We start from the raw sequence: 25,569 nt of genomic DNA, 5'->3' as shown, positions 1-25,569 counted from the left end.
AAGCTATCCAGCTTTGCGTGGATTGGGTTCTAAAGCAAATGTACCTAATTGGTTTTGAACAAACCTCCTACATGTGTTAGAACCAGTTTTGTTTCAAGAAATATTAGATGCTAAAGACTAAAAGTACAAGAAACACCAAAATAAATGGTCCTTGTTCCTTCCCTAAGGAAGTTCTCAAAGAAAAGATACTACTGTCCTGTGACCAAACCACAGTGGATGTCTTTTTTTCCTTCAGTCTCGTTTATTTAGTAGTTTACACGCTTCAGAGTAACAAAACTCAACCAATACAGTCAATGTCAAAAGTGACCACGGTCAGCATTGCATTGTAGTGTTCAGAACGGATGCATGTGGATGATACAGGCCATTTGATCTCAGTACCTTAAAAACAACAAATAATAACAACAGCAATAAAAAAATAGCAAGAGCCCTCCAAGATACTTAAGGGTTTGGTCCAACTCTCATTGAAACCTTTCCCTCTAGTAGGAACTGGATCAGATGTTAAGTGAATTTCTCCCCCTGTGTAAATTTAACAGGGATGTCATTTAATTTTTACTATTTTGGTTAAATTTCATCCAAATTTCTAGCCTTGTGGGGCCCCAACACCCATCCTTTTTAAACTTAGCTGATGTATCTCTTTCTTTGTGCATTTCTTTCTATATTGCACCTTCCTCCAAAAGAATCTCACAGCATCTTGCAAGCAGTAATGAAGGACAGCCTCACACTGGTCCTGTGAGGTAAGTAGGTACTATTCCCATCTGTAAAATGGGAACAAAACTGAGGCCTAGTTGTCCAAGGCAAAAAAACCAAGTCACTGACAAAGCTGAGGGAGAGAAGTAAGTCCTGCTGCTGGATTCACATAGGAATGCAGCAGCTACAGCAGCAAGAATTGCTGCATCTAACTAGTGAGTTTAAAGACCTTGGTGTCAGAATTTAGCTGTGCAGCACCAAAGTGCTCTGGGCCAGCATACCTTACTGTGCTGTAGAAACACATAAGCTCTCAGTGTCCCCCCAGTGAAGCAGAATCTCAGTGGAGGCATTAGAGAACTTCATGCTGGACCTGTATGTGAACAAATACCTTTTTTATCATGCATCAGCTCTTCTGTGTTGCATGCCTGTGCAAAGGCATGGTACTGACCCTCTGGTAAATACAAGCTTATTCAAAGGCAATGTACTCCACAGTGGAAGGAGGCTATACGGCTTCCTCACATCAGCAAGTGAGTGTGCACAGACAGGCACTTGGGGCCATCCAGTGTGAATCCAGGTACCCTACTCACCCAGTAGTAGTGTGCCCGTGAGCTCATAGCCTCCAGTCCCTCAGAGCTCCAGTGCTCAGTTTCAGTCCCACACGTGCAGTTTAATAATGAAAAGCTGCCTCCTTTTCTCCTTTCCCATAACAGCAGCAGCAGTTTGTGGCTTCTTCTCTTCTAATCCCTTAGCAAGCCAAAGGGCCATTTCTAAACTAATTTGCTAGAACTATTTCCAGACCAGGGTCTGCTATAGCAGAAGTTTCCTTCCCCCCCCCCCCCCTTTCCTGTTCAGCTACTGCAGAGGAATGGATCATTCTCCATGTTTCCCAAGATCACACACTGCAAACCATCAGCTGCTAGCAGCAGTTGGGCGTTTTGAAGCTACTGGTACCCACACTGCTCCTTTAGAACTGGACTGTCATTCTAGAAGTGTATCTCAAATTCTCAACTGACTTTTGAGCATTGGTTTGTACCCTCCAAATCTCCCCTCTAGAAAATAAGTTACACTGGTGCAAAGAGTCACGTGTGTGGTAACAGAAGAAGTTTAATTCCTCTGGAACAAATTTATCTCTGAAGATCAATCAATCAGTCAGGCAAACCACTGCTGAATGCTACCACCTGAATAGGCTCATTTCTAACTTTCCTAATGTCTTATTTTCATTATGGTAGGACTGCTGCAATTGCAGTCGCCTAGAAAAGGCATTGGTACTAAAGTCCTCCCCTGGGAGGCCTAGTTACTTCCTGCTCCTTAAGCACTGTTAACGCATGATTAGCTGTCAGCTGCAGGAAAGGAGGAAGACTTCAATTGTATGAAATTCACCACAGCTCAGTTTTTCATCTCATAGCAGTTCAAAACTTAGGAGGCTTCTGCAATGACAATGTCTGTGCTCTCTGTCATATAAAAAATGTGTAAATCCTCTGAAATATCTAAGTGGAAAATTCATTAACTTACTGTCATGAAAATAAAACTGAGAGGGACTCTGGGAGGCCAGAGAAATCTGAATTTGCAGTGAACTGCAACGATTACCAGTTTCAAACAACTGCTGTGTTAGGATGAAATGTTTCCATGTCATTACTTCCTACAGAATACCCACTCTCTGTCATTTAACTTTCAAGTCACAACTGAGCTTGAATTTTTAATACTGCTGTTTTGTTTAGAGGTGATGAAAAAGTCACTAAATCTGACTGATGTCTTAGTACAGTAGTGTGTTATCTACAGAAACTCCCTTCAGAAATTATTGTAGGCTCTTAAATTCTAATTACAAATGCTGTAGATACAGATTTCATTCCAGATCTGGACTCTACAGTCTATTTTCTTTACTCGTGATCATATTTACTATTGAAATAGCCATTTCCCAAAACATGGAGTCACCTTCATATATCCTAAAGTTCTCAGAATCTCTCCTGAGCAGAGGACCCCAGCAAAAGACAGCAGTTTCTGATCAGTGTGCATTACCAGCTGTTGAAAGGGGATTAAGAATCAAGTAATACAAGTTCTGTCCTCAGCTTGAAAACTGCACCATCACATTATTAATGTTAACACCTGGAATGCAAGTGAACATGTGACTACTGATAGTATTTCTACTGCTAGTATTTAAAGAACTGTTTAAGAGATCAGAGGCAGCCAACAGAGCAGGTATGTGAAGCCACTACAAAAAAAAATCACTTTTTCGACTTTAATGCTGTGAATCTTCTGTGGTTGTGCCCAGGCCACGGCAAAAGAAGGATGAACCACAGATGGCTCCGCAATTCCAGATGGGGACTAGGGGATGTGATATATTGACATTCCTTCCCCAAAACTGCCCTGAGTTAACAGCTGATACCTGGGAGGAAGGATGCCTGGGAATTCTCTCATCGTTAGTGTAACAGTGTGAATGCAGAAACACGATCAGTGTGCCCGTCTATACAATTAAGTGGCAGCATCATATTATATGGCTAAGAAGTCACATGCAGTAGGAGACAGTCAAACCATGATCTTAAAAGACCACATTGGTTGCTGGCTACCAGTGCGTGCTTGTATGTGCATGGGTATAGGGGTTTTATCTCTAGAAATAAACAAGCCTTGGAAAAAGCCCTTAGATACCTGGGCTGTGTGTGAGAGCCACTACTGATTTTCAGAGCAGCAGTTCAGCTCCAAGAGGCCAAATCTGCCAAGCTAGGAACTTTTCCAACAGCTCACCCAGCCTCAAAGTCAAGTATTTGTGGAGACAATAGGCTGCTGTTCTCTCCCTAAAGTATCTGTAATCTCCTGAGAGGCTACATAGAAAGCAAAGGCTGTTCCCGGGTAGAACTGAACAGAGGCTAGGGTAGGGAGGAGGAGGAATAGACACAGCAGTCACATGCAGCCACTACAAACTGCTGTCACCCTTTGCTCCAGGTTTCTTGTGATTATCACCCATTTCCACCTTGTGCACACTGTAACACAATGCAGCAGAAGTTGTTGGTCCAACCTATAGTGTACACAGGAGGAAGGAGACTTGGAATCAGAGGGAAAAAAAAACAACCCCAACTCTTGCTGGTTTCAAAACTATGCAGTTCCCTGAAGAACTGTTATTCCTACCCTGAATCTCCAAGCCCTTGCTCTGGTTCACTAAGAGGCAATCTGGAGTCCCATTGGCTGGCCAGAAAACAGAATCATTCTGGTTTACCATACAGACCTCTTGACTCATGTTGGTGTTGATTCCTGAGTATGGAGATCTTCATTCTCTGAGGACCAGTCTGAAGTTAGGCTGGTGCAGCGCAAACCAATCTGGAGTTATTCAGGTTCATAGAGGGCCAATGCGAAGTCATTTTGGTCACCAGCTGCTGGGTTCTGGATGCAGCTCCCTCTGCACTGATGACCTCAGGAGTTGGGAGGGAGTTAAAGGTTTCCTTCAGACTGAGTGATCCAGTAGAGCAGAAAGTTACAGAGAAGCCCTGCAAGTTTTGTGTCATTCTCAACTCATCTCTCAGTGATGCTTTCCAAGATGCCAATCAAATTGTCCAACCCCAGCAAGTACCCATCCTCCCTGTTGCCTTCTTCCCAAGGGATCCTGTGATCCAGTGTCTGCCCATCAGGAAGAAGGGTGGTCTTTCCAAAATCAATCAGCCACACATTGGCGTTCCCACTGCCATCATGTACAAAAAGTAGTGAACTTCCAACGACCTGGAAGACAGATTGAAATGATGTGGTTGAAAACACATCTGTAACTCTTCCTCATCACTTAACACTTCCCACTAAGGAAATTACCTCCTCAGATGACCTTCTAACCTGTGACTCAACAGACTTTTGGGCTGCACTTATACACTGACAATTTACATGCCCCATTTGCATAACCATATCAATCAGTGATGTGTAGATGAGCAAAGGGACCCAGCAGACAACGGGAAGAAAAGCAATTCTCCAGCTCACTTGGCAGTAGGCCTCAATTTGAGCTATTCAGCAATATCCAGTCACTACTTTCAAAGACAGACCATGGCCCATGATGAGCAAAACTGCCATTAGTGACAGGAGGAAATCAACGAGGTAAAATAAAATGTCTGATCTCAAAATCTTGAGCTGTAACAAGCAGAATGTACAATGCTAGTAAAGTCTTTTTCATAGCAAAGCATATAAGGAGAAGATATAGAGCAGACCTATACAGTATTTCAACATAAACCCAGTATAACTAATAAAGCATTGTCAAACACCAATGGAATGCTACTGTATCAAAGGCAAGCTTCCGTATTACCATTGCCCTGTAAAGATTCCCACTAGAACACATCAAGATCAGAGAAACCACAGGAAACTGATACTAATGAACCATTACCTGCAGTGGCCCAGAGCTATAAGTGTTGGGATTCTATAAAGATGTAAGGATTTACATCATTCGTCAGCTGGCTTAATCTTCTGTATCATTGTGATGGAGTCTTTGTGGCATCTGTGCTGTTAACATACATTAGCTGTCTTCTACTACAAACTCCTTTATAGTAATACAGCTGTACTCTGAAGTACATCTGGACGACCAAACAAAGCAGCAATGCACTCCGATAGTGTTACACCCATTTCTTACCTCATGTCGCTTGAAGAAGTCTGAGGATTCAAGAATGATATGAATTTCCTGCAGACGCTTGAGGTATTTGTTCTGGAGGAAGAGAAGGCAAAAAAACAACCCATAAACATTTAAGTAGAGATTGAATTAAGTTACTCTGTTTGCAAGAGCCAATATGATGAAGAACTCATGTTAGTTTTAGGCTAGAGGTCCTTCAAAACAACAGGTTCACCATTTCAAAGTCAAAGTCAATCTGAAAATACACTTCAAGACGCTTTCATAGTGAACAAACAGGCTGGAGTTCCTCTGCTGCGTGTGTTACTTGGAGCACACTCACTTGCCTTGCTTTGGATGCAGTGACACTTTCTGCATCTTTTTTTTTCCCGATCTTTACTAAAAAAAAAAAAAGATAAAATAGTCCCAAACAATTCAAAATCTTTGCATTCTCCACAGTGAAAAGAGAATGAAATCGTGTTACAGAGCCAAGGAGGAGCCCCAGCCAGGGGAGGGAGGGAGGGAGGGAGGGAGGAATGAATAAAAAAACAAGGCCTAATGCATAAAGCTCTAGTGTACATTTTTAAAGCATGCTCCTCCTGCAGGGCTCATGTGCCTTCATCATAGCTTCTACATTGCAGCAAAGCACTATGGGCTCCTTTGAAGTTCCAAAGACAAGAGACACGTTATGCCATCTACCATATGCCTGCTGTGCTCCCTGTGAAGTAGCACACAGGAATCGCTCTTCAAGGCAAGTCTCTCACATAGGAGCCCAGCCAGGCACCAATCTCACTTCCTGCCCCCATGCTTTGGTTTCATCCTCTCCAGACTGAATTCCCAGATCATGAATTTTCCTGCCTGCCAACACAATCCTAGCGTAGACATCATCATCCCTCTGATGCATCTAAGACTCACCTAACACCATCTAACTGATGGGAAGCCATAAGTTAGCTTGACTGATCTTTTTCCAGCATGAGGAGCTTGGGGTGAACTCCTGGGAAGGGCTGACAGAATTGGTCTCAGCCAACTACTTCTCATAGCCCACCAAGCTTCCATGCCCACTCCATGTGCTGAGAGGGACTGGAAGTCAAAACCACTTTATTCCTTGGTAGTTGAATTCATTTTCTTGTACTAGAGGAAACACAGCCCTGAAGCAAGTTCATTGGGTCAAAGAACAGTGAACCTGAAGAGTTCAGACTCACCAGAATAGTTGTGTTGCCCTCAATGAATTCCACAAAAACCTGGAGAACTTGCTCCTGTGTCTTCGTAGTTTTGAAGTTTGTGTTACACGTTCCATCCGCCTTCTGCACAAAACCACACAAAGACAATTTATACTACACACATATCATTCCCCTCATCAGTCGGTCCTCCTGAACCACCAACAGCTCAGCTCTTGCTAGCCAGATCAAAGTGAGTAGTTACACAGGAAGAGAGCAGATAAAACCAAGCAAGAAGTGGAGGAGAAAAGCCACACGAGCTGATTGGCCAGCTTTAAATGGCAATTCATTTCCTGTTGAGTGCAGTTAAAAACCAAATCATGCTATTACCAGCCTGCAGGAGGGTTTCCTCACGTGTCAGTACGAGCAGCACAAAGTTCAATGGGGAAAACCACAGTGACCTCCTTGGTTGTCCTCTCATCTCACTTGGTACAGTCAAACCCCAGCTGGGGATGCAACAGGACATTTTCAAGCCCAGTCTTGCCAGTCCTTTCTGTTTGGGTGTTGGGGCTTTTTCTGGTTTTGTTTTTCAATGGGGAAATCGAAGAATCGTGGTTAAGACTCAATTCCCAATACACTTTTGCACATGAACGTGACCCAGAAGCCACAGAACAGAAAGCTAGCTGCAGACAGGGACAACTTGGGATTTGCAGTGCTAGCAGTGACAAAGCACACGTGTGAGAGCTTTGGCAAAGGACAGTGCAGGCTTGCTCTTATCCAAGCGGGTCCTGGAGAAATTCAGAGTGTATTTGTACTAGCAGTAAGGCTCAGTACAAAGCACCCTGCTACTGAAAAACAAGTCTTTTTCCATACTAGCAGTGACCAGTTTGTGCTTGTGGAGCTACAAGTAAATAAGAGCTGTCAACACAGACTACATGAATATGCATTTTCCCAAGAACATCCCTGGTGATTAGAGAGGCACAAATACAAGCTTTTAGGACACACATGCAAAATACAGCAAGTACTGCAGCTGGTAGCCTGTATCCACAAAGAGCCTGCAAGATTATCAAACTGTATTCCTCCCACTATATCAGTCCAATGACATCCCTTATTTTCATTGCAAGAGTAAATCAACAGGTCATGCAAATGTGTTCCCTCCTACGTGTTAAAAGTGACTGCACCAACACTGGTTGAATTCAGCTCCAGTCTCAGAAGGTGAAACACTATTTACTCCACAGCAGAGCTCAACTCCTAGTATATATCCCAAAAAAATCCAAGCATGCTAAATTTGCAGATTTATCATGCAAGGGAATGAACTGACTGAATGGCAAAGCCATGCAGAACAGCCTCCCACCTACCAGACTTTCTAGCAGCAGAATAAACAGAGTTTTCTTCCAAGGCTGTGGGCCAGATACAAGTGTGGCATGTCAGCCTGATGAGATGTGCAAGTTATGCAAGGGAAGTTCAGCAGGTAGGCAGTGAAAGTTAGGAGCCATCTGATCTGAGGTTTGATAATGCTCAACAGCACAAAGAAATTTGGAACTTGGTCTGATGCCTGTTACCTCTTGAGTAAGGTTGTCTGAAAAAATCATTTCTCCCTGAGCCTCAAATACCAGAACACTGTCTGGAATAGCTGCTGTGTGTTCCCTTTTCATCCCTTTATGTCTGGACAGACTGGCTGCTTGCTTCCCTGTTGTTTAGAAGCGCTTTTATGATTTCCTTCCTTTGCAGTGGTTGGCAGGAAACACAACTGCTGCCTGTCTATTGCTGTAAACAACATCCAGATTCTGAATGGCATCAACCTTTGTATTCCGTACCAGGTCCTCCCAACAGCTCAGGATGTACCTGATCCCCAGGAGGCTCTTGCCTGACTCGCTCTTTGAAGCCACACCTTTGCCAAGGCCTCCAAAGACGTTCCTGCACAGCAGAGCAGGATGCTACACGGTGCAGACAGTGAGATGCTTGTAGCACTTCTCATTAGATCTGACGGTGACATAGCCAGCAGGAGGGCAGCTTTGGCAGCCTACTTATACCTATAGTCCTACCTATCTTAACCTCTACGGTCTTGCTCAGATTCCTCTGCAGACTTCCTTTACAGGGCTCTGGGTTAAGGTCATGACTTACGTGGATTCACAAAGATTCATGAATCAATTCTGATGTTCTCCTGGGAAAATGGATATCCCTGATCTACAGCTGAAGGAATGGCATCAAAGGAAGACTTAATTTCCCAAACTGCACAGAGATTCAGTGACAGATTGGAAAGCCAGAACTCCTGGTTCTCAGCCCCATGCATAACTGTTCTGCAGATATTAGCTTAGTGTCTATTAGCTTAGTGTCATAGAGACAATGTTTGTGACCTTGTCAATGTCTGTCACCTTCAGTCAGGCCCTTCCAGAGAGGAAACCTGCATTCCAAACCTGGAAGCACAAGAGGCTGAATATCAGGTGCCAGCTGTAAGGAAACCTAACGGTTCAAACTATTTTTGGTAAGAGTATAAAATCCCATAAATGAACCTGACTTGATTTCAGAGACATGGAAACAAGGCAAGGCAAAGCAATGAATCAGCCTAAAGAGAAAAGGTACCCCGCTGATGAAGGTGGCTTGCAAATAGTGAATCAGATCTCATTTACTGGCAGGCACTTCACAAGAGGGCTTCTATGATTTCATTTTCTTTACTTCCACTTCCTACTCCAGCAGCCACAGGGCAGGAATATTGCTGAATGACCAATCCCAACACATCTGCTCAGCATCCTCCAGGAGTTCCCAGTGCCCTCAGGGAGAACAACCCCTTTTTCCCCATCAACCACTAGCTGGCACCACTGATCCTTATAGGCTCTCAAAACTGGGATTTCTGCACGGCTTCACTTTTCTGCAAATAAACAGAACTGGACGTACATTTCAGCTACAGTGAAACAGTGCAGGGAGTACTGACCAGCTGCATTGCTTCAGCAACTCACCTTCTGTCACCATTTGTCCATGTAAACAAATAAGAGTAATACCTGCATCCTTTGTAACAGCACAGGGAGACAGAGGAGAAGGTAACGTTCTGCAGTACTCCAAACCATTCCTTATGCTTGATCAAGGATTAAGTATGTGTGTCCTACTTTGCACAGTTACAGCTTTGTCTCAACACAGGCAAATACCATGCAGTCTATGGGACACATTGTTCCTACCCACCTGTGATAACCAACTGACTCACCAAGAACAAGCCAGGAGGTTTTACTGGAGCTTTCCTGTGTTCCCTTAGCTCAGTGACTCTCCCTACTCAGCATAAACCTGTACATCTTCCACACTGACCAACTATCTTTCCAAGAATGTATATAAAAGGTCTCAAGATCATCTGGGTTTCTGATGCCATTACACAGAGCATCCAAAGCCTTAAATAGTACAGGAATAAAACAGGTATCTGGATAACATCATTAGGTGGCTAGAGGGTAATGAAAGAAGTGCCTTGGCTGTACTGGATCCAGATCATCTGCCACCCAGACAGTTCCTGCATGAGGATGCCTATGTCTAACAGTCAGGAGTGGGTGGCGCAGCATACAGGGGACAGCACAGCATGAGCTGGAAACCCTAGTTCCTGTATCACAACAGGAGAATCTGTGAATAAGGAAAGGAGAAGACAACACAGAGAAGCAGAGAAGAAAGGGGTGTTTAAAGATCCTCTGCTCACCAGCATCACCTTCCTTAATCCCTTTATTCTTCCTGTGTGTTTGAACTATTAAATGAAAGCAAAACGAATGCAGATTATAATTTACAATGGACTATATACCCAAATTAAACATTTATGCTGCGGGAACATCCTGAAATCACACAGGGCAACCCATGCTAATTTCATAGCTGTCCCATCATGGGCTTCAGGTAGCATGTGGGCGGGTTTGGTTGGGCAGCCCTCCCTGTGCCCTATGCTGCTACAAGTACCAGGCTTGGTACTTGGTACTTGCTCCCAGGCTAGCTGTGACAGGCCTACACAAGCAGGAAACACACTTCTGGATCCAACAAGTGTTCACATGCAAGTGACTGAGCCAGGTGGCTGATATGCTGAGAATAGGTCTTATGGGCTTCCAGGTAGGTACCTGACACTGCCACAGAGCACAACAAATATAAAGAATTAATAGGTAGGAAAGAAAATTGCCAAGATTCTTCTGTGGCCATAAGGTAGTATCCTAGGAATGGTATAAGGGCACAAACTTATCCATCAAGAACAAGAGATGGACTTTGTTGAAGGAGTTTTATTTTTGGTTGTTTTGGCTTTTTGCCAGCTCCATCTACACCAGATATCATCATGTACTTAAAAGGCAAAGGGGCTTCCTTGATCCCAAGACTATCTAGGCTAATGATTTTAACATGCCTTGCAAATAAACATAACTGGAACAAAAACACTTTACTGTGACTCACTTGCAATAAATATGTATAGTTCTTGGATAAAAAAGTAATTGCATGGGGGGGGTGGTTATTTCTTCAGTTCAAAGTTCTTTATAACAGTCTCATTCTCATTCTATCTATACTGTGTACCTGCCTGAGTCCTTCCTGAAATGTTCCTGTGGTTGAACCCAGTACAGCTGATGTGTACTTGATCCTTAACTTCATTGACACTACTCTGTTTCAATTACAATGGGTGTTTTGAAGCCACAACACACTAAAGTCTGTGGTTTCAATTAGTGCATTTTCACATAATCCTCTGGAAGACCTGGCTACTGATGCACAGCAGGTTTTTGATCAATCAACAAATCAAAGTTTGGTCTCCAAGAACAGGCAGAAGTGAAACTGTTACCTTAATCCCTTCAATCCTGAAGCCCAGGTTGGCACTAGAGCTGATGGTTTCCCTCCACTGCATGTATCGGGGTTTGGTGACAGCATGCTGAGCATTCTCTTCAGCTGTGGGAGCAAGAGGATCCACTTCAATCATTTTCTTGTACATGTCTTTACGCAGCTTTGGTTTCTCACGGGCCTTAGTCAGCTCTTCCTCCAGGTATGTCCTGCAAAAACATCACATCCCAACAGAACTGTAAGGACTCTCCAAATATTTCTTTCTACAGCTTACAAACCGGCCTCAAGAAATGGCAACCAAGAAAGTGTTATCATTACCTCAGCTGTGCATATGGGGAAGTTAAGAACAGAGAAAAATGACTGTGTAGGCCATGGGAATTGTGTCATTCTCTCCTTGTTCTAACTATACCTTTACTTACTATTATATGTTACCGATAGCTCCTGGTTACAGAATGGGAGAAAGCTGAATTCCTACTGTGCCATGAAACAGAAACTGTCCTTTCAGGGGACAGTTACGAGAGAGCACTTAACAATGAAATCAAAAGCAAACAGAGCTGCTGAAGCCTTCCTGTCTTCTCTCTCCTCAAAAAAACACCCTAACATCAATCACATGTGATTTTTTTAGGCTTCAGAAAGCAGCTAAGGTTTTACCTAATGCACCACAGTGAAAGACAGAATCACTTTTCATATAGCAAAAAAGAGTAAAGCAGACTACCTGAGCAGTTCCAAACCAGAAGAAGTAACTAAGAACAGGAAGGTGAAGGGTGACAAACCTTCCTTATTTTGCTGTTATCACTCAACCTGTTAATCTGGTAACCATTAGAAAGGCACCATCTATGTTCTCTACCTTCCAGTGGTCTTCTAAAGGTTGCACTTCGTCAGGTGCCTGCAGTGTACTTTCGTCATCCCAGTGTAACACGCATGGTGGTGTTTAGGAGATGCTGTCAGTCATTACCAGAATGTCATCTACTCTGAATAAAATGTGCACTGCTGCAAATCCTTCTCCTCTTTGTTCTGTGCATACCAGTGCTACGCATTACTACTCTGATTTAGGATTCTGCATTCTTTGAAAAGGCTTGTCTGCACCCCTGTAAGCTGAATAGCTCATGTATGACAATAACTCCTGAGCATCTGAGCTGGCATGCAAAGAATCACTATGACAGTTCATACTTCTCTGTACTGTTACTCCAGACTGTCAGCAGATCCCTTATCTGTTATGCTTATTCTCTTCATCACAGCCAAGAGAAGGAAAAGAAAGTGAACAAGGTGGCAGCATTGTAGAGATGTCAGAGCAGGGAAAAAGCACAGGTCAGTCGTGAGCAGATGGTCAACCCTTTTGTTTACAGAAAAGATCAATACCAGTGAAGACTCATTCAAGCGTTGGAAATGGGCTTTCACAGCGCTACTCAGTCATTCACATTTGGAGATGGGGGTTTTACTCTTTGTGGGGTGTTCTGAATAACTGCATACACAAAGTTTAAATGAACTGGCAATGAATGAACCATGTAATTATTTTCCCCATGTATTATCAGGCCATTGCAGAGAAACGTCATCTTAGATCGCCCCTGAAAATGTCTTGATGTGGAAAGCTTTTCGGGTCATAGATCAGTTAGCTTCCAAAACTCATGTACAATCAGGGAACACTAGGACACACCATCCTCAGGTTGTCCTAAGTGTTGTGTGCCAAACACACAACAGGTTGTCTGCACTGAAACCCAAGGCTCCATGTTACCAAACTCCTCCAGACAGAGCATAACCACATCCCTTCACCCACTTCCTTCAAATGCATTTGGGTTAGAAAGCGCTTTTTCTTTCAGGGACCTCACCTGATCCCCATCTTGCAGTCCATCACAGAAGGACCTTCAAAATCAGTAAGCAAGTCATCCAGCTGAATGTAGCTCTCTCCATCTCTCTCCACCACACCATGGAAGCAAGGGACGCAGGCGCGGAGCGGGTCTTTCATCAGTCGCTCAAAACACTCCTTTTCATTCTCTGAGAAGCGTTTGAGTATCTTCCCACTATCAGCTGCCTTGAAACTCCCTGAAAGAGAAAACCAGACCCACGCTGACAAGACTGCCCAGCAAAACCAGAGAAGCAGCTTCCCCCACCGCTCCAGCTTCCCCCACCTCATGACACCAGTTACAGATCTCCCCTGACCAGCAGAGACAACATGCTTTTCATTAAAAATGAAACACCCAGGACAAACACAGCCACTGGCAGTGAAAGTCCGTCTGGATACATTCCCATGTCAGAATTCATAGCTTTAAGGAGTGCAGCTGCTCCAGGCCATCTATTTTTTTTTTCCCATGCTAAAGTCTTTGTTAGGATATTAAACACGACTCTGCTTACTAAAATGAACAGGAAGAAGCCACGAGCCAGAATTCATTAATCCTCTGACAGGCTATTTTAAAGCTGCATAACACCGCCAGTGCTGGCTTTGTCCTTAATCCTCACAGAGGGTACACCTGTGAGTATGTACGTACCGAGGCACTACAGTCACACAGCGATCATCCCACAGCCCCGAACAGGCCAGAAGCCAAGCACTGCCCTTCCTACACACATGACAGCACATCCACGTACCTCCTGGGTACTGCTTCTTCTCTGAGCCTGGCTACACTGCAGGTATACCCTGTGGGGCAATTGGCTTTCTACAACCCTGTGTATGCATGGTATCCAGTACAAATGATAGTCTGCTCAGGCCAAGGCAGTAATTAGACTCCAGCTAATTCTACTGTACAGATGTCCCGCAACCTGACAATGATATCTGAGGGAAACTACCCTTAAATCTACATGACATAACATAGATGCCACAGCAGGAGCTTCCTTAATCCTGGGGCTACTGCTCAACTTTTATCCCAGCAGGATCCTTCAGCCATAGCAAACTGGATCTTCTCTGACAAATCCTAGAACTGGCATTGCCTCAGCACAAGGGCAAGCGTGGCAATGGCCCAGGTTTTAGTTTAGAAAGAACTTGTCATATCAGGGGAAAACAGCTGCAAAAAGGAAGGGCTAAATGCAACCACAGAAAACTATTTAAAGGAAGCTGGAGCAGTATCCCTCCTCATCATCATCTCATGACCTCTTAACCCTCCTCTTCCACCCTACTACACCACCCGCCAGAAGTTACTATTACATGTCCAGTGCATCACTCCACATAGATCAAGCCAACCCTGCACACAGAGTTATAAAAACTGCAGTAAGAGCGGTTGTTCACCTTGCCACTCTGCATGATACAAACCAGTCCCACCAATACCACCGTGCAAAATGCAGCTACTCGTTTACTAGGACTAAATAAACTTCTCTGCACAGCTTTGAAGTGCACCATACTAGTGCATTAGCATAATAAAGAGGTGGTTCAGGTACTGCATTACAGCACGATGCAGCGTAGGTGCCTGCCCACATGTGTACTAATAAACCCCACACTAGCACTTTAGGAGCACAGGCTGCATAGGAATTAAATGAAGCACAAGAGAAGCAAAGCTGACGACTTCTCTTTGTTGTTTTTTTCCCTTACCAATGAAACAAAGTTGACATTAGGAGCACAATTACCAACCTCTACACAATATAGAACCAGGGACTGCGCTGCTCCTCACATGCATGCAGTGAACAGTGACGGGCTCACAATGCAAACACCTGGTCAGCAAGTCAATTTGCACCAGATTTGTTTTCCACCCAAGTGCTTACTTTCAGATGAGAGGGTTTGAGATTGGTATTAGAAACACCGTCCTTACCAGTGACAAAGCACATACAGGCACAGACAGTGATCCTTCCCACCAGGGAACTAACACTGGCTACTCAATCAAGAAAGATGATCCCATACCACAACCAACAGCAACAGATGGACCAGGGCTTCAGCTCCTCAGTCCCTCTTGCTTCCCCTCTAACAAATACTACCTTACAAGGGTGCATGGGGAGCCTGGCCCTTCCATAGAGCCTAGCCATTGCTTCCCTGCTCCTCTCATTATTCATTCTTTCCTATCCCCACCACAACTGAAAGAAAGATGTTCTGGTTCACAGATCTGATACTTCCTCCTTCCTTTTCCTTGAAGGATGGGAACAGAGAAACACTGAAGACTCTTTTCTTTGCTCTTGCCATCCCCACTCCAAAGACAATCACATTGAAGACATTGGTCTCACCTGTATGCCCAGCCAGCTGCACCCACGAGTAGCGTTTCTTGAAGGGGCTGATGACTGGTAAGTTAACCATGGTTTTAATTGTATGCCATGCTTTTTTCTGGAATACAAAGGAAAGAAACATTAAATTGAGCAAAAGCTGAAACCCTGACAAATCCCAAACCTGCCACATACCTTCATGCATGTTGAATTGTTCCTTCCTCATTTGTATGTGCTCAAAGGTGGAACCATAAAACAGACAGTGATCCTCGTTGGAAAAATACACACACAAACCCAAGACTGGACAAACACACACATAGTGTCCTACCATCCACAAGAAAGCTGCCTGCAAGAAATAAAAGCCCCATCACACTGCACGTCATAGGCCTGTTCTGAGCCACACCTGACCCTCTCTGAGTCACACAGTATGTGGGCAGCAGACGCTGAACACACGCTTACACACATTTAAGTTTCCATGAGACATGAACACAAGCTGTTTGCCACTGCCAGCAGCACTTCCTTTCCCAGGGAACTTCAGCATCACCCCGTGATTAACAGCTTTCTCCCAGTCAGCAGGTGAGTCTTACTGTGACAGACGCATAGAAACAGCATCTCTAGCCGGACACAGAGGTCCCTCAGCACCCATTGACACCCACTGATTCTACAGTGTGCTGCAGATTCTACCCTAGGTCAGGGATTTTCCTGCTCCCTCCCCTCTTTCCCAGCCTCGTTACTCTTTAACAGAGCTGGGCACTGCTGTGGGTATCTTTGGCTGCCACACAGTGCAGCTGCACGGGTACCGCTGTGGGCAGACAGGGAAACAGAGCAGCTGCTCACAAACAGCACCGAGCCCTCTGCCACAGTGTCAGAAAGGAGAAAGAAACATAGAAAGTAAAGGAGTCTCGTGCTCTGGAACTGAAACCCGGGTGGGAGAGAACCACAGCCCAATGGCACGGGTGTCACACAGTGCGGGGTCCCAAAGTGCCCTACAAACAAGGCCAGTAGCTCCTTTCTTCTGTCACCAGAACAAGATACCCTACTGGAGAAAATAACAGGGCTGCACAATACTTGTGCATGACAATTTAGCGCTGAGGGGGATTTTACCGGGATCAAGTATAGCTGGGGATTAGGCTGCATTTACAGAAGTGGTTATCAACGGTCTAACTAACTGGCATTCACCAAGATCAATGGAAGGCATTGATTTCACTCAAAACAAGTTTAGGTCACCTGAAAAGTCAACATTTAAAACTACCATGTCTTCTCTAACATGTGTATTGATACGATCGATGACTGAGGTACTTAGGACACCTGATTTTTATTGTCTTCTACTACTTCTACAGAAGTAGAAAAGTAACAAATGGTGAAATTGCAGGCAATGATACACAGGCAAAATGTAGCTCTCCAGATCACACTGTGACCTGGCCACCCTTCCCCATACTCGGTCACTTACACTACATTTCTTATAAGGTATCCTCTAGCAATGTTGGTCACTGGGAGGGCAAAACCCTGCAGCAGTGAGTGCATCACAAGGATACGTGTACTCACAGACACAAGAGATCTTTCTTTCAAGTATTTGTCTTCACAAAAAAGTTTTAAATTATATGCAAATTAAACTGACATAATAATATAATTTACTGTGAGGGTGGTGAGGCACTGGAATGGGTTGCCCAGGGAAGTGGTGAATGCTCCATCCCTGGCAGTGTTCAAGGCCAGGTTGGACAGAGCCTTGGGTGACATGGTCTAGGGTGAGGCATCCCTGCCCATGGCAGGTGGTTAGAACTGGATGATCTCAAGGTCCTTTCCAACCCAAACCATTCTATGTTCTGCAAGCATACTTATTCTGAAATAAGATTGCTTCTTCCTATTTCCCTTTGGTTTTGAATGCCATTCAAGCTGAAATGAAGTCACTCTTGGTCTGATGTAATTGCCCATGCAGAGGTAATACTTCTGAAAACATACTGCACCAGTGAGATCTTGGATGTGTGGGAATCATGAAGACTCTGTTGCACTTACTGTGACTCCACAGGTGTGACCAGCTCTAAGTAAACCCCAGTTTCATAAATACTTCTGCATGTTTAAACAACCCTTTCATATTCTTTGTTATTTGCTTTACATCATTCCAAACTGCAGGCTTGCAGTGCTAAACAGTGACTTGGCTCTTTCACAGAGCTAGCTGCTGCTGAGTGAGGATGAGAAGACTCTTGTACACCACTTACAAATGTCCACAGCTTCCTTCTGGAGGAAAGTGCAATAAAAATATTGTTATTCAAGTAGCAAAGATGAATTGCTTTCATATAGTTTATGTGCCAGATTTAACCAATAGCAGAAGCCCTTCAGTCTACTCTGCTGTTTCTACTCCAGAGGGACACAGCCCTAAGTTATTTATAGAGCAGCTGAAAGTAAACATCATTCTGAATTAAAATGACCCCAGTTAATGTAACTCCTGCCAAAGACTTTAGTTTGTGAGGAGTCCAGCCCGGTTTTCAGGGTAACACTGCTTCTTCCCCATCCCTTACTCAGAAGTCAGCATTGCTCCATAACTCTCCAATAAAGATCTTACTCATCATAATGTCCCACTCCTAACAAACTGCACCCTGTCTCCCCATGAGCTCATACTGCTATCTCCAGAAGTGATGAGAAGCAGCGTTTTCAAGCAATGCACATCAACTGTCAATGCAACACCACACTCCAGAGGCTTTCCTGCCTCCTCCCTCCCACCCAGCCCTAAGGAGCTGCAGCTTCTATTTGTACTGTGGGTGTGAAGAGGAGACAATGGGCTAAAAGCAGCCTCAGCTCCAGTGGACTTTGGCTGCTTAGGTTACAGCTGCCTTGGTTAAGGATGTTTAAGCTACTCATATGATAAACAGACAATGACAATTCTTATTTATTAACTTCAATAATCTCTTTATAAACTCCTCCTTCCCCCCCCATCCCCAGCACAGGCAAAGCCTGGGGCTCAAGCTAAGAGGGCAAGGCCTGTTTCGAGACCCATCCCACACTTCCCCCTACTGCAACTTCCAGTCTCCCCAGACTTACTCAACTCGGGATGCAGATTGCGAGGATGCAAACAGGGCTGCATACTGTTGGAGCAGTGGTGTGAGTGGGAAGATGAAAACTGTGTGCCTGCTGTAGGAGGAATCTTTCTCACTTCTATTTCTAAAGCAAGATCTCTTCCTCTTTGTTAGCAATGGTATTATGTGCTTTCCAAATCACTGATATATGCTGCAGTGGCAAAGAGGACTGCTATCACTGCCCATCTGTATTTGTATGTTCCTCACACCCTGTTGCTTTAATCTTCCTTGACCTTTTGCTCTGCCTGGCTTTCTCCAAGCTCTCAGGTATTTCTGGATATCTGACCAGTGAATGTTACATACATTCAGAGAAAACTCAGGCATCTCTGTATCAGGATTGCCTGAATCAGATGCTCTTGACATCACTGATGCTGTTTCATATGCCTCTTGAGATCAATATACTTAAGAGTTTTCCAGTAGGAAAACGGAAACCATTCCAAAAGGGCCAAGAGGCAAACATGAGAAATCTTAATATCCTTTGTTAGATTCAGCAACTGTAACTGCTACACTCTATACATCTCCCTAAGCAATAAAAATTATGGGATGCTGAAGAGGGGAGAAGCTTGCTTCCTGCCAATGGGTCAGCCTGTGTGAGGGGCTGTGCCACCAGAACCATGTCCCTGGTATCAAAGGAACAAAGAAAGCAGGGGAGGGAGCAGCAGAACTGATTCCCACAACACAGACACATAGCATGCAAAGGACTGTGGCTTGGTATCTGACACTGATCTGTGTTATCTGGATTACACTTCTGAATCACACCTCTGAATCTGAAGCATTGTACTGAAAAGAAACATACATCCCTGCAGCAGATGTGGGAGACTTGCTCTGCGTTAGCACTGGCATATGCAGACAAGACACTGGCCAGATGAGGCATTCCCAAACTGTTCAACCCTGGATAAAGCTAGCTGTTGCCATCATGTCTACCCATTAAGAAACAACAAAGGTGAGCAGTAACTGAAGGCCACTGCTTTCTGCAAGCTTTCTCCAGGTCTTTTCTCATGATGAGACCACAGCTTCACATTCTGCTAGTATGAAGAAGCACAGCCATGATGATCCTACCCAAACACACCAGTGGGCCTTGACAGGAAAACCCACCAAATTCACTGGGAGACATTTCATCATTTTAAGGGGCTTGGGGTCAAGCCTCAAGAGCTTAATCCCCAAGATTTATCCCCAGGAACTACAAGGGTTTCCTGAAACTCTCCCACCATTTCAGGACAAGGGCTGTAACATCCCAGTAGCCAAGTTCACTGCACAGATTAGTGCAGACTCCCTGAATTGGGAGGGGTTGGCTTTTTTGTGTTGCTGCTGTCATTTTACAGGCAATGTAGAACAGTCGACATTTCTCTTCGAGCACATGCTGAATCCCTCAGGGACACGAGAGCCACTCCGATTCCTAAGGGCAATGGGGAATAGGGACTGAACCTTCCTCTGCTGTTCTGTGGAAAAATACATAAACCCTCTTCCTTTTTTAAGGGTAAAATCATAGAATACTAGAATCATAGAACAGTTTGGGTTGAAAAGGACCTTAAGAAAGAAAAGAAAGAAGTATCTCAGTTCTATGAACACCTTAAACACATATAATTACCCTCAGGCAAGCACTGACAAATAGGTAACATACAGAGGAATTTGCAGGATTGAGTCCTAAGTGAAGCAATTACAGTAATTAAAAGCACAGCTAAACTGGGGGGAAAAGAAGAAGGGAAGGTAAGAAAATCCTTTTCTTCAGGAAAGAGAAAAATCCATCAATTTTAATAACCCCAGCATATTACTTGAAACTACAGTGAGCTAAAGAACAAAGGCACACCAAAATGTAACATAAATCAACAGGGCCCCTGAAGAAGTTCATTCTTGCACAGCAGCAGCACAGTGGAGGGGTATTTCCTTGCCTGAGCTCGTAAATTTCCATGGAAATTTTGCTAGACTACAGTAAGAAATGACCCTGGAATCTTTTTTTCCAGGAAAATTTCAGCAGTTTCTTTATCCAAGATCCTGTTGTCTTTTTTTGTGCACTAGTACGAAGCCTACGCAAGCCTACAGAGAGCTATTATGACAGCAAGAAACAAAAGGATAGTGAGAAATTTCTTTGTAATCTTTTTTTTTTCCCTTAAAAGGCTTTAAGAAAGAATACTTAATTGTCAGTCATCATCATCTACTGTTCTCTTAGTGTCTTCACAACTTTTAGGCTAAATAATGCCACTCTGGGACATGGGGGCTGATATCTGATCCATGCTGCTTGCTGGCACTGCCTACTCAGTGTCTCACTAACTCCTAGGAGGAACAAGGTTCCTCCACAGGGAACTGTAAGGAGCACAGAAAACTGTGATTATCAGAAAGTTACTACATGTGTTTCAAAATAATTCTGTTAAAGCCATGTGCTCAAAATGTGAGAGCACCGAGCAACACCGTGCCTGGCAATCTCAGTCAATGCAATACGAGTGAGCAGCAGGCAGGTGAGAAGGTGATGGGTGCTGGCCTCTTTGGAGACACAGTGAGTGGAAGTGACAACAGTGACTGGAAAAGAACCCATCAGACCATTAGCTGTAACTTCCCTCTATGATCAGGCCCCTAAGCATTACTAAGCTGGGTATTGGGTATGATTTATCCATGCACAGTACTAGTCATTCTCCAGTGGCTCACCCTTCTGCTGTGATTTCCCCACCACATCCCTTCTCTTCCTTCTGGGTCACACACTAGCACCCATTATACTCTGAGTGATACAACAAATCTTCACAAGGTCTGTAAGGTTATTCACAGAGCTGTGGTAAGCAGCAGCGTGACCAGGTGGTAGGGTCTAGTTTTGCAAATAGCTCTCTGTTAATATTTGTTCCTTCTAAGCTTTGTGTATGTTTTGCAGTTTTATCATTGTTTGGTTTACTTTTAATAGCATATATATTTACTTAACAATAAAATGTTTTTTTAGGCCCTCTGAGTTAATTTCATTTTCTAAACTGAATTTAATAATTGAGTAAAACAGCATAAAGGATTAAGAAAAAACTATCTTTCAAGCTGGTTTACTTCAGTTTTAATAAACTAAGATAAATAAGACAGGTGAGAGGATTTTGTAGAGAACTGTTCATTTTCGGTGGTGTCATTTTATTTGAATTAGCTTTGACCTGACATATTGGACCTGCACAGGCAAAGAACTTCAATGTAGGTCTAAAGCTACTAAACTTATTAATGAACTAAGCCTAGCCTGAACAAAACTTTGCTTTCATCTGTCTCAGTGCAGCCACTACCCACAAGAAATCATTTTGAGAGGACCACAGCCAAGACAATTACTAGTATAATTTAACGGCCCTGTAATTAGATGATTCTCTGTGTGAATGGAATTAATAACTACAGTACTGTAATTGCAACCTATTAAAAAATAGAATCACAAACACTTTAACAAAGAATTACTGATTTGTCAAAATCACAATATTCTACCAAGACATGCTATCATCAGCTTAATTTCCACCAAAGCACTGTGCCTCCCATGGGTGCAGCTTCCCAGCAGCCAGCTCCAAAGGTTATTAGGGATTTCAGTTCTTCAAGGAAGCGCAGCTCTGGCATAGCCAACCAGATGGTTTCATCTCATGGAGAATTGAGTGATGTTATATATAATACAAAAATAATTAAAAGATAATGAGAGTTGCTGAGCAACATGGTATCTTTCTGGTTACAGTCACAGATTTTGCCTACTGAGGGATTCTGGGCTTGAGTTCTTTCAGTTTAAGTCTTAGTGGAGTTCTGAAAGAAGGTGTAGATCTGAAAGAGGCAGGCAGTTGACTTGATCAGATTCAGATCCTGGAGCAGCAGACATTTTTATGCCCAATATAAAACAAATTATAATTACCCTTGTTCTGTCTTCTAGTAATATAAACAAATGTATATACACACATATACACACTTCTAAAGTATCTAAAGCAGACAGTAAAAGCTTTTCCTTGCAGCGAAAATTCCATTACTTTATTTTCAATTGTCCAGGCTATAACAGCTCCTAAGCTTGGGATCATTTGGTATTTGAAGAAACTTAGAAGACCTCACAACGCATTGCACTGCAATGGAGAAAGTGAGGCATACATGTCATTTTTACCTTGCTCGCTGGGAGAAATATAACTGAAACATCCAAAAAAGCCTTGTGCAGGGAAACAAGGTGCAGGATTTGCCCATAGCTAAAACAAAAGTGCCCCAAATAACAAGATAACCCTGAATTTGTCATATAAGCCACTTACTTCATACTTCCATCACCCATTTCTGTGCTTTTGCCCCTTATTAAAGGTTTCTGGAATCCTCAAACTAAGATTCTTGCTGCCAAGTCTACTACCCACTTGGCTGAATCAGACATGAATCACAAATCGAGACAAAGATCTCAATGGGTGGGAGGTGAAAGAGCAAGTCAACAAGATGAATGCTTCCCAAGCAAGCTCCAACAGGAGTATGTGAGCAAACACACACACAAACCTTTATAACTAAATTTCTGAGCCCAGCACTGATTCAGGTTCTAAGATAGTGTGAGGCTCTCACAGCAACTGACTTAGCCCCACTATTACCACATTTCATCTTCTCTTGTCCCCGGGCAGTGAAAGGTTTCTGATGCACACAAACCGTAGTCCACACAGTACTCATTATTTATTGCTAACCAGAAAAGTGTTCAGGGCCAGAACCTAAATGTTGCTCTACGATAACTTGCATCAACGGATAGCCCAGCCCAAAGTCTGCATATATGAGCATCAGCTTTAAAAAGTCTGTGCCCTGACCTAATACGCAACAGCATCATTCTTCAGCCTGTCAGAGGTGCTATGCCAACCACACCAACTGATAGTTTGGCCAAATCACTGCAAATGCCTTCTGCCAGGGCTACTTCAAAAGCTGTCCATTGTCACTCAAGGAATATATACCAAATACAAAATATATCCTTGATGGAGGAAGTCACTGAGCAACTTCCATGTGCCAGACACCTTAGGAGCCTTGACCAACCCTCCATCTGCTTCAGTCCCCAAGGGAACCAACACTCTCTGCTTTGCCACACAGTTGATCTTCCTACAGTGTACAAGTGCCAGCTGGAGCTGCAAGACTGATGATCCACAGCAAGGGAGAACTCCTAGAGGACAGCAGTTTGCATGCTACATGAGCAACTTCCAGATCAGCACCTCTCATCAGACTGCCAAGCAAACTGTGACTACACCTTCATCCCTCCCTTTCTCTCTGTCACCATCCAGCCTCCAAACCTTGGAGAAGAAACGGTGTTCAGCCTGTACTTAGCTCTTGATGCTTCCGGTTCTGCACCCAACCATGGGTGAGGGCCCCAGCTGCTCCACCAGCCTTTGGCAGGTGTATCCTCTGACTGCAGGGGTTTCATTTCCTGTTTGTACCACGCTCAAGATAGGCTGGGCTAAATCTTCAGAGTCATGAGAAACACACTGTTATAAGCAGAAACAGCACAGAGAGACAGAAGACTCAGGTTCCCGTGTTTTCTCCTCTGTCATGCCTCACCATGCAGTGAGAGGCATATGTTGTTTTGCTTTGCTACCTTTCAGGATGCTCGGTAAGCTCACTGGATATTCACTACATCTGGACTGAAGGAAGAAGTGGAAAGAAATGGACAGTCAGTATCAGACTGAATTAATAGGAGTACAAAGTCCAATGTCTCACCCCACATTTGGATTATACTTATAATTCCAGGAGTTCCTCTCCAAATCAGAGGAAAATGAAGTGCAAAGAAGCAAAAGCATTGCTTGCCTTCCTGCAAACAGCATCAAGAGCCACAGGGTGCTGACTATTCTACGGGAATCAATGTTGGCATTTTGTTTCTGGTCATTATCGGGTGAAATATCCACAACCTTTATGTCATTCCCAGCCCAAAAGTCAAAATAGTCAAGGAATTAGACGGCTTTAAAGCTGCACTGCCACAAGGGTTTCCTTCACTTTTCTCACCGAGATGTTATAAAAGCCAACACTGTTCACTGAAAGACAGATTTTATTTCAGTAAGAATCAATATTTTCTGTTTTAAGGGATACTGAAATGTCTATCTTTGATAGCAGGCATTAAACAGGGCCATTATCTCTACCTCGGCAGTTTGTGCTGTGCTCTGCCCTAAAAGACACTGCTTCTCTAGCAGGATGAAGCTCTGCCCCATGTCCCTGCTAAGCAAAGGAAAATTTAACCAAAGGAGGTTCTGCCCCTACCAGGGTTCTGCCAGAACTTCAGTCTCACTGGAAACTGAAATGTTATTATCCAAGAAGTAAATGGAAAGTTCCTCACTACAGGAAAGTTGAGTCACTGTCAGATCCCAGACATTTGAGATTTATCCAGGCTGTCCATCACTCACAAAAATTTTGTGGTAAATCAAACATCACTTTAGCAGATGGTGTGGCAGAAGGAAAGAAATCTTTCTTAACCTCCAAAACAACTGCAGTTTGAGTCTTCAAAAACTGCCTGTGCCACAGTTTAGCAATCTGAGATTTTCTGCCCATCCTCCATTTATCCTCCACTTGTCATGGGTCACCGATTGACATTACTGGTCACATGAAAGGGACATCTAGAAAGACAACACTCTTTAGATGAAAAAAATGAGCCTAAGATCCCCTCAGGCAAGACACAGAATTACCAGTTTCAAACAGGATCAATTTTTTGGAATACTTAAAACCGAACACATCCACACTTCTCTGCGTATAGACCAACAAACAGGTTCAGCCTAAAACACAAGCGCAGTTTGTTAAGGCATGAACACATCGTCTGTGAACTGTGTATGACCTCAAATCCCAATGTACCACGACAAGTGCCAATCCACTTAGATCAGGTGTAGTTTCTGCATGACATCAAGAGAGAGTGTGCTCTGGCCACAAGCCAGGAAATATCTTGAAGAAGCTGTTCTCCCCTGAGTGAACTCCAGGCACTTGTGAAGGAAGCTGAGCGTGTGCTCCCATCTTATTTGCTAAGGTGGTGCAGATACACACACTGCTCTATTCTGCCTGCCAGCAGCTCAGGGCTAGGCTCACCACCAGTTTAACACCCCAGTGACTCAGTATCCACAGGAGAAACTTCAGCCTGAGCAGATAAACGAAGGAAATTGTAACGCTTGTCCCTTATTACACTTCCTCATCCACCACAAACCACTACCATCGGACAGAAATTGCAAAACTGTCTTCTATTAACTGGTAAAAACTCCTCTCTTCCTATCCCTAGGAGCTTTGGTTAATGAACACGTTAAAAGCTTACTAT

At 43.8% G+C, this 25,569-nt stretch overlaps 1 protein-coding gene across 1 annotated transcript in view; it reads right to left on the bottom strand.

Annotated features, from left to right (window-relative positions):
• Nucleotides 1-222: 222 nt before the first annotated feature.
• ITPKA (inositol-trisphosphate 3-kinase A) overlaps nucleotides 223-25,569 on the bottom strand; it is a 39,386-nt gene continuing 14,039 nt past the window's right edge. The window contains exons 2-7 of the mRNA XM_061343619.1: nucleotides 15,316-15,412; nucleotides 13,005-13,218; nucleotides 11,183-11,387; nucleotides 6,454-6,555; nucleotides 5,279-5,350; nucleotides 223-4,392 (exon numbers count right to left, since the gene is read on the bottom strand). Coding sequence (XP_061199603.1) covers nucleotides 4,189-4,392; nucleotides 5,279-5,350; nucleotides 6,454-6,555; nucleotides 11,183-11,387; nucleotides 13,005-13,218; nucleotides 15,316-15,412 — 894 coding nt within the window. The 3' untranslated portion in view covers nucleotides 223-4,188. The remainder of the gene's footprint in view (nucleotides 4,393-5,278; nucleotides 5,351-6,453; nucleotides 6,556-11,182; nucleotides 11,388-13,004; nucleotides 13,219-15,315; nucleotides 15,413-25,569) is intronic.

The sequence above is a fragment of the Neopsephotus bourkii genome, unplaced genomic scaffold (genome assembly GCF_033783945.1).
Source record: "Neopsephotus bourkii isolate Nb327-2 ecotype Australia unplaced genomic scaffold, CSIRO-AGI_Nbou_v1 NB_1825, whole genome shotgun sequence".
In the NCBI taxonomy this organism is placed as follows: domain Eukaryota; kingdom Metazoa; phylum Chordata; class Aves; order Psittaciformes; family Psittacidae; genus Neopsephotus; species Neopsephotus bourkii.
This window is presented reverse-complemented; position numbering and strand designations above follow the sequence as displayed.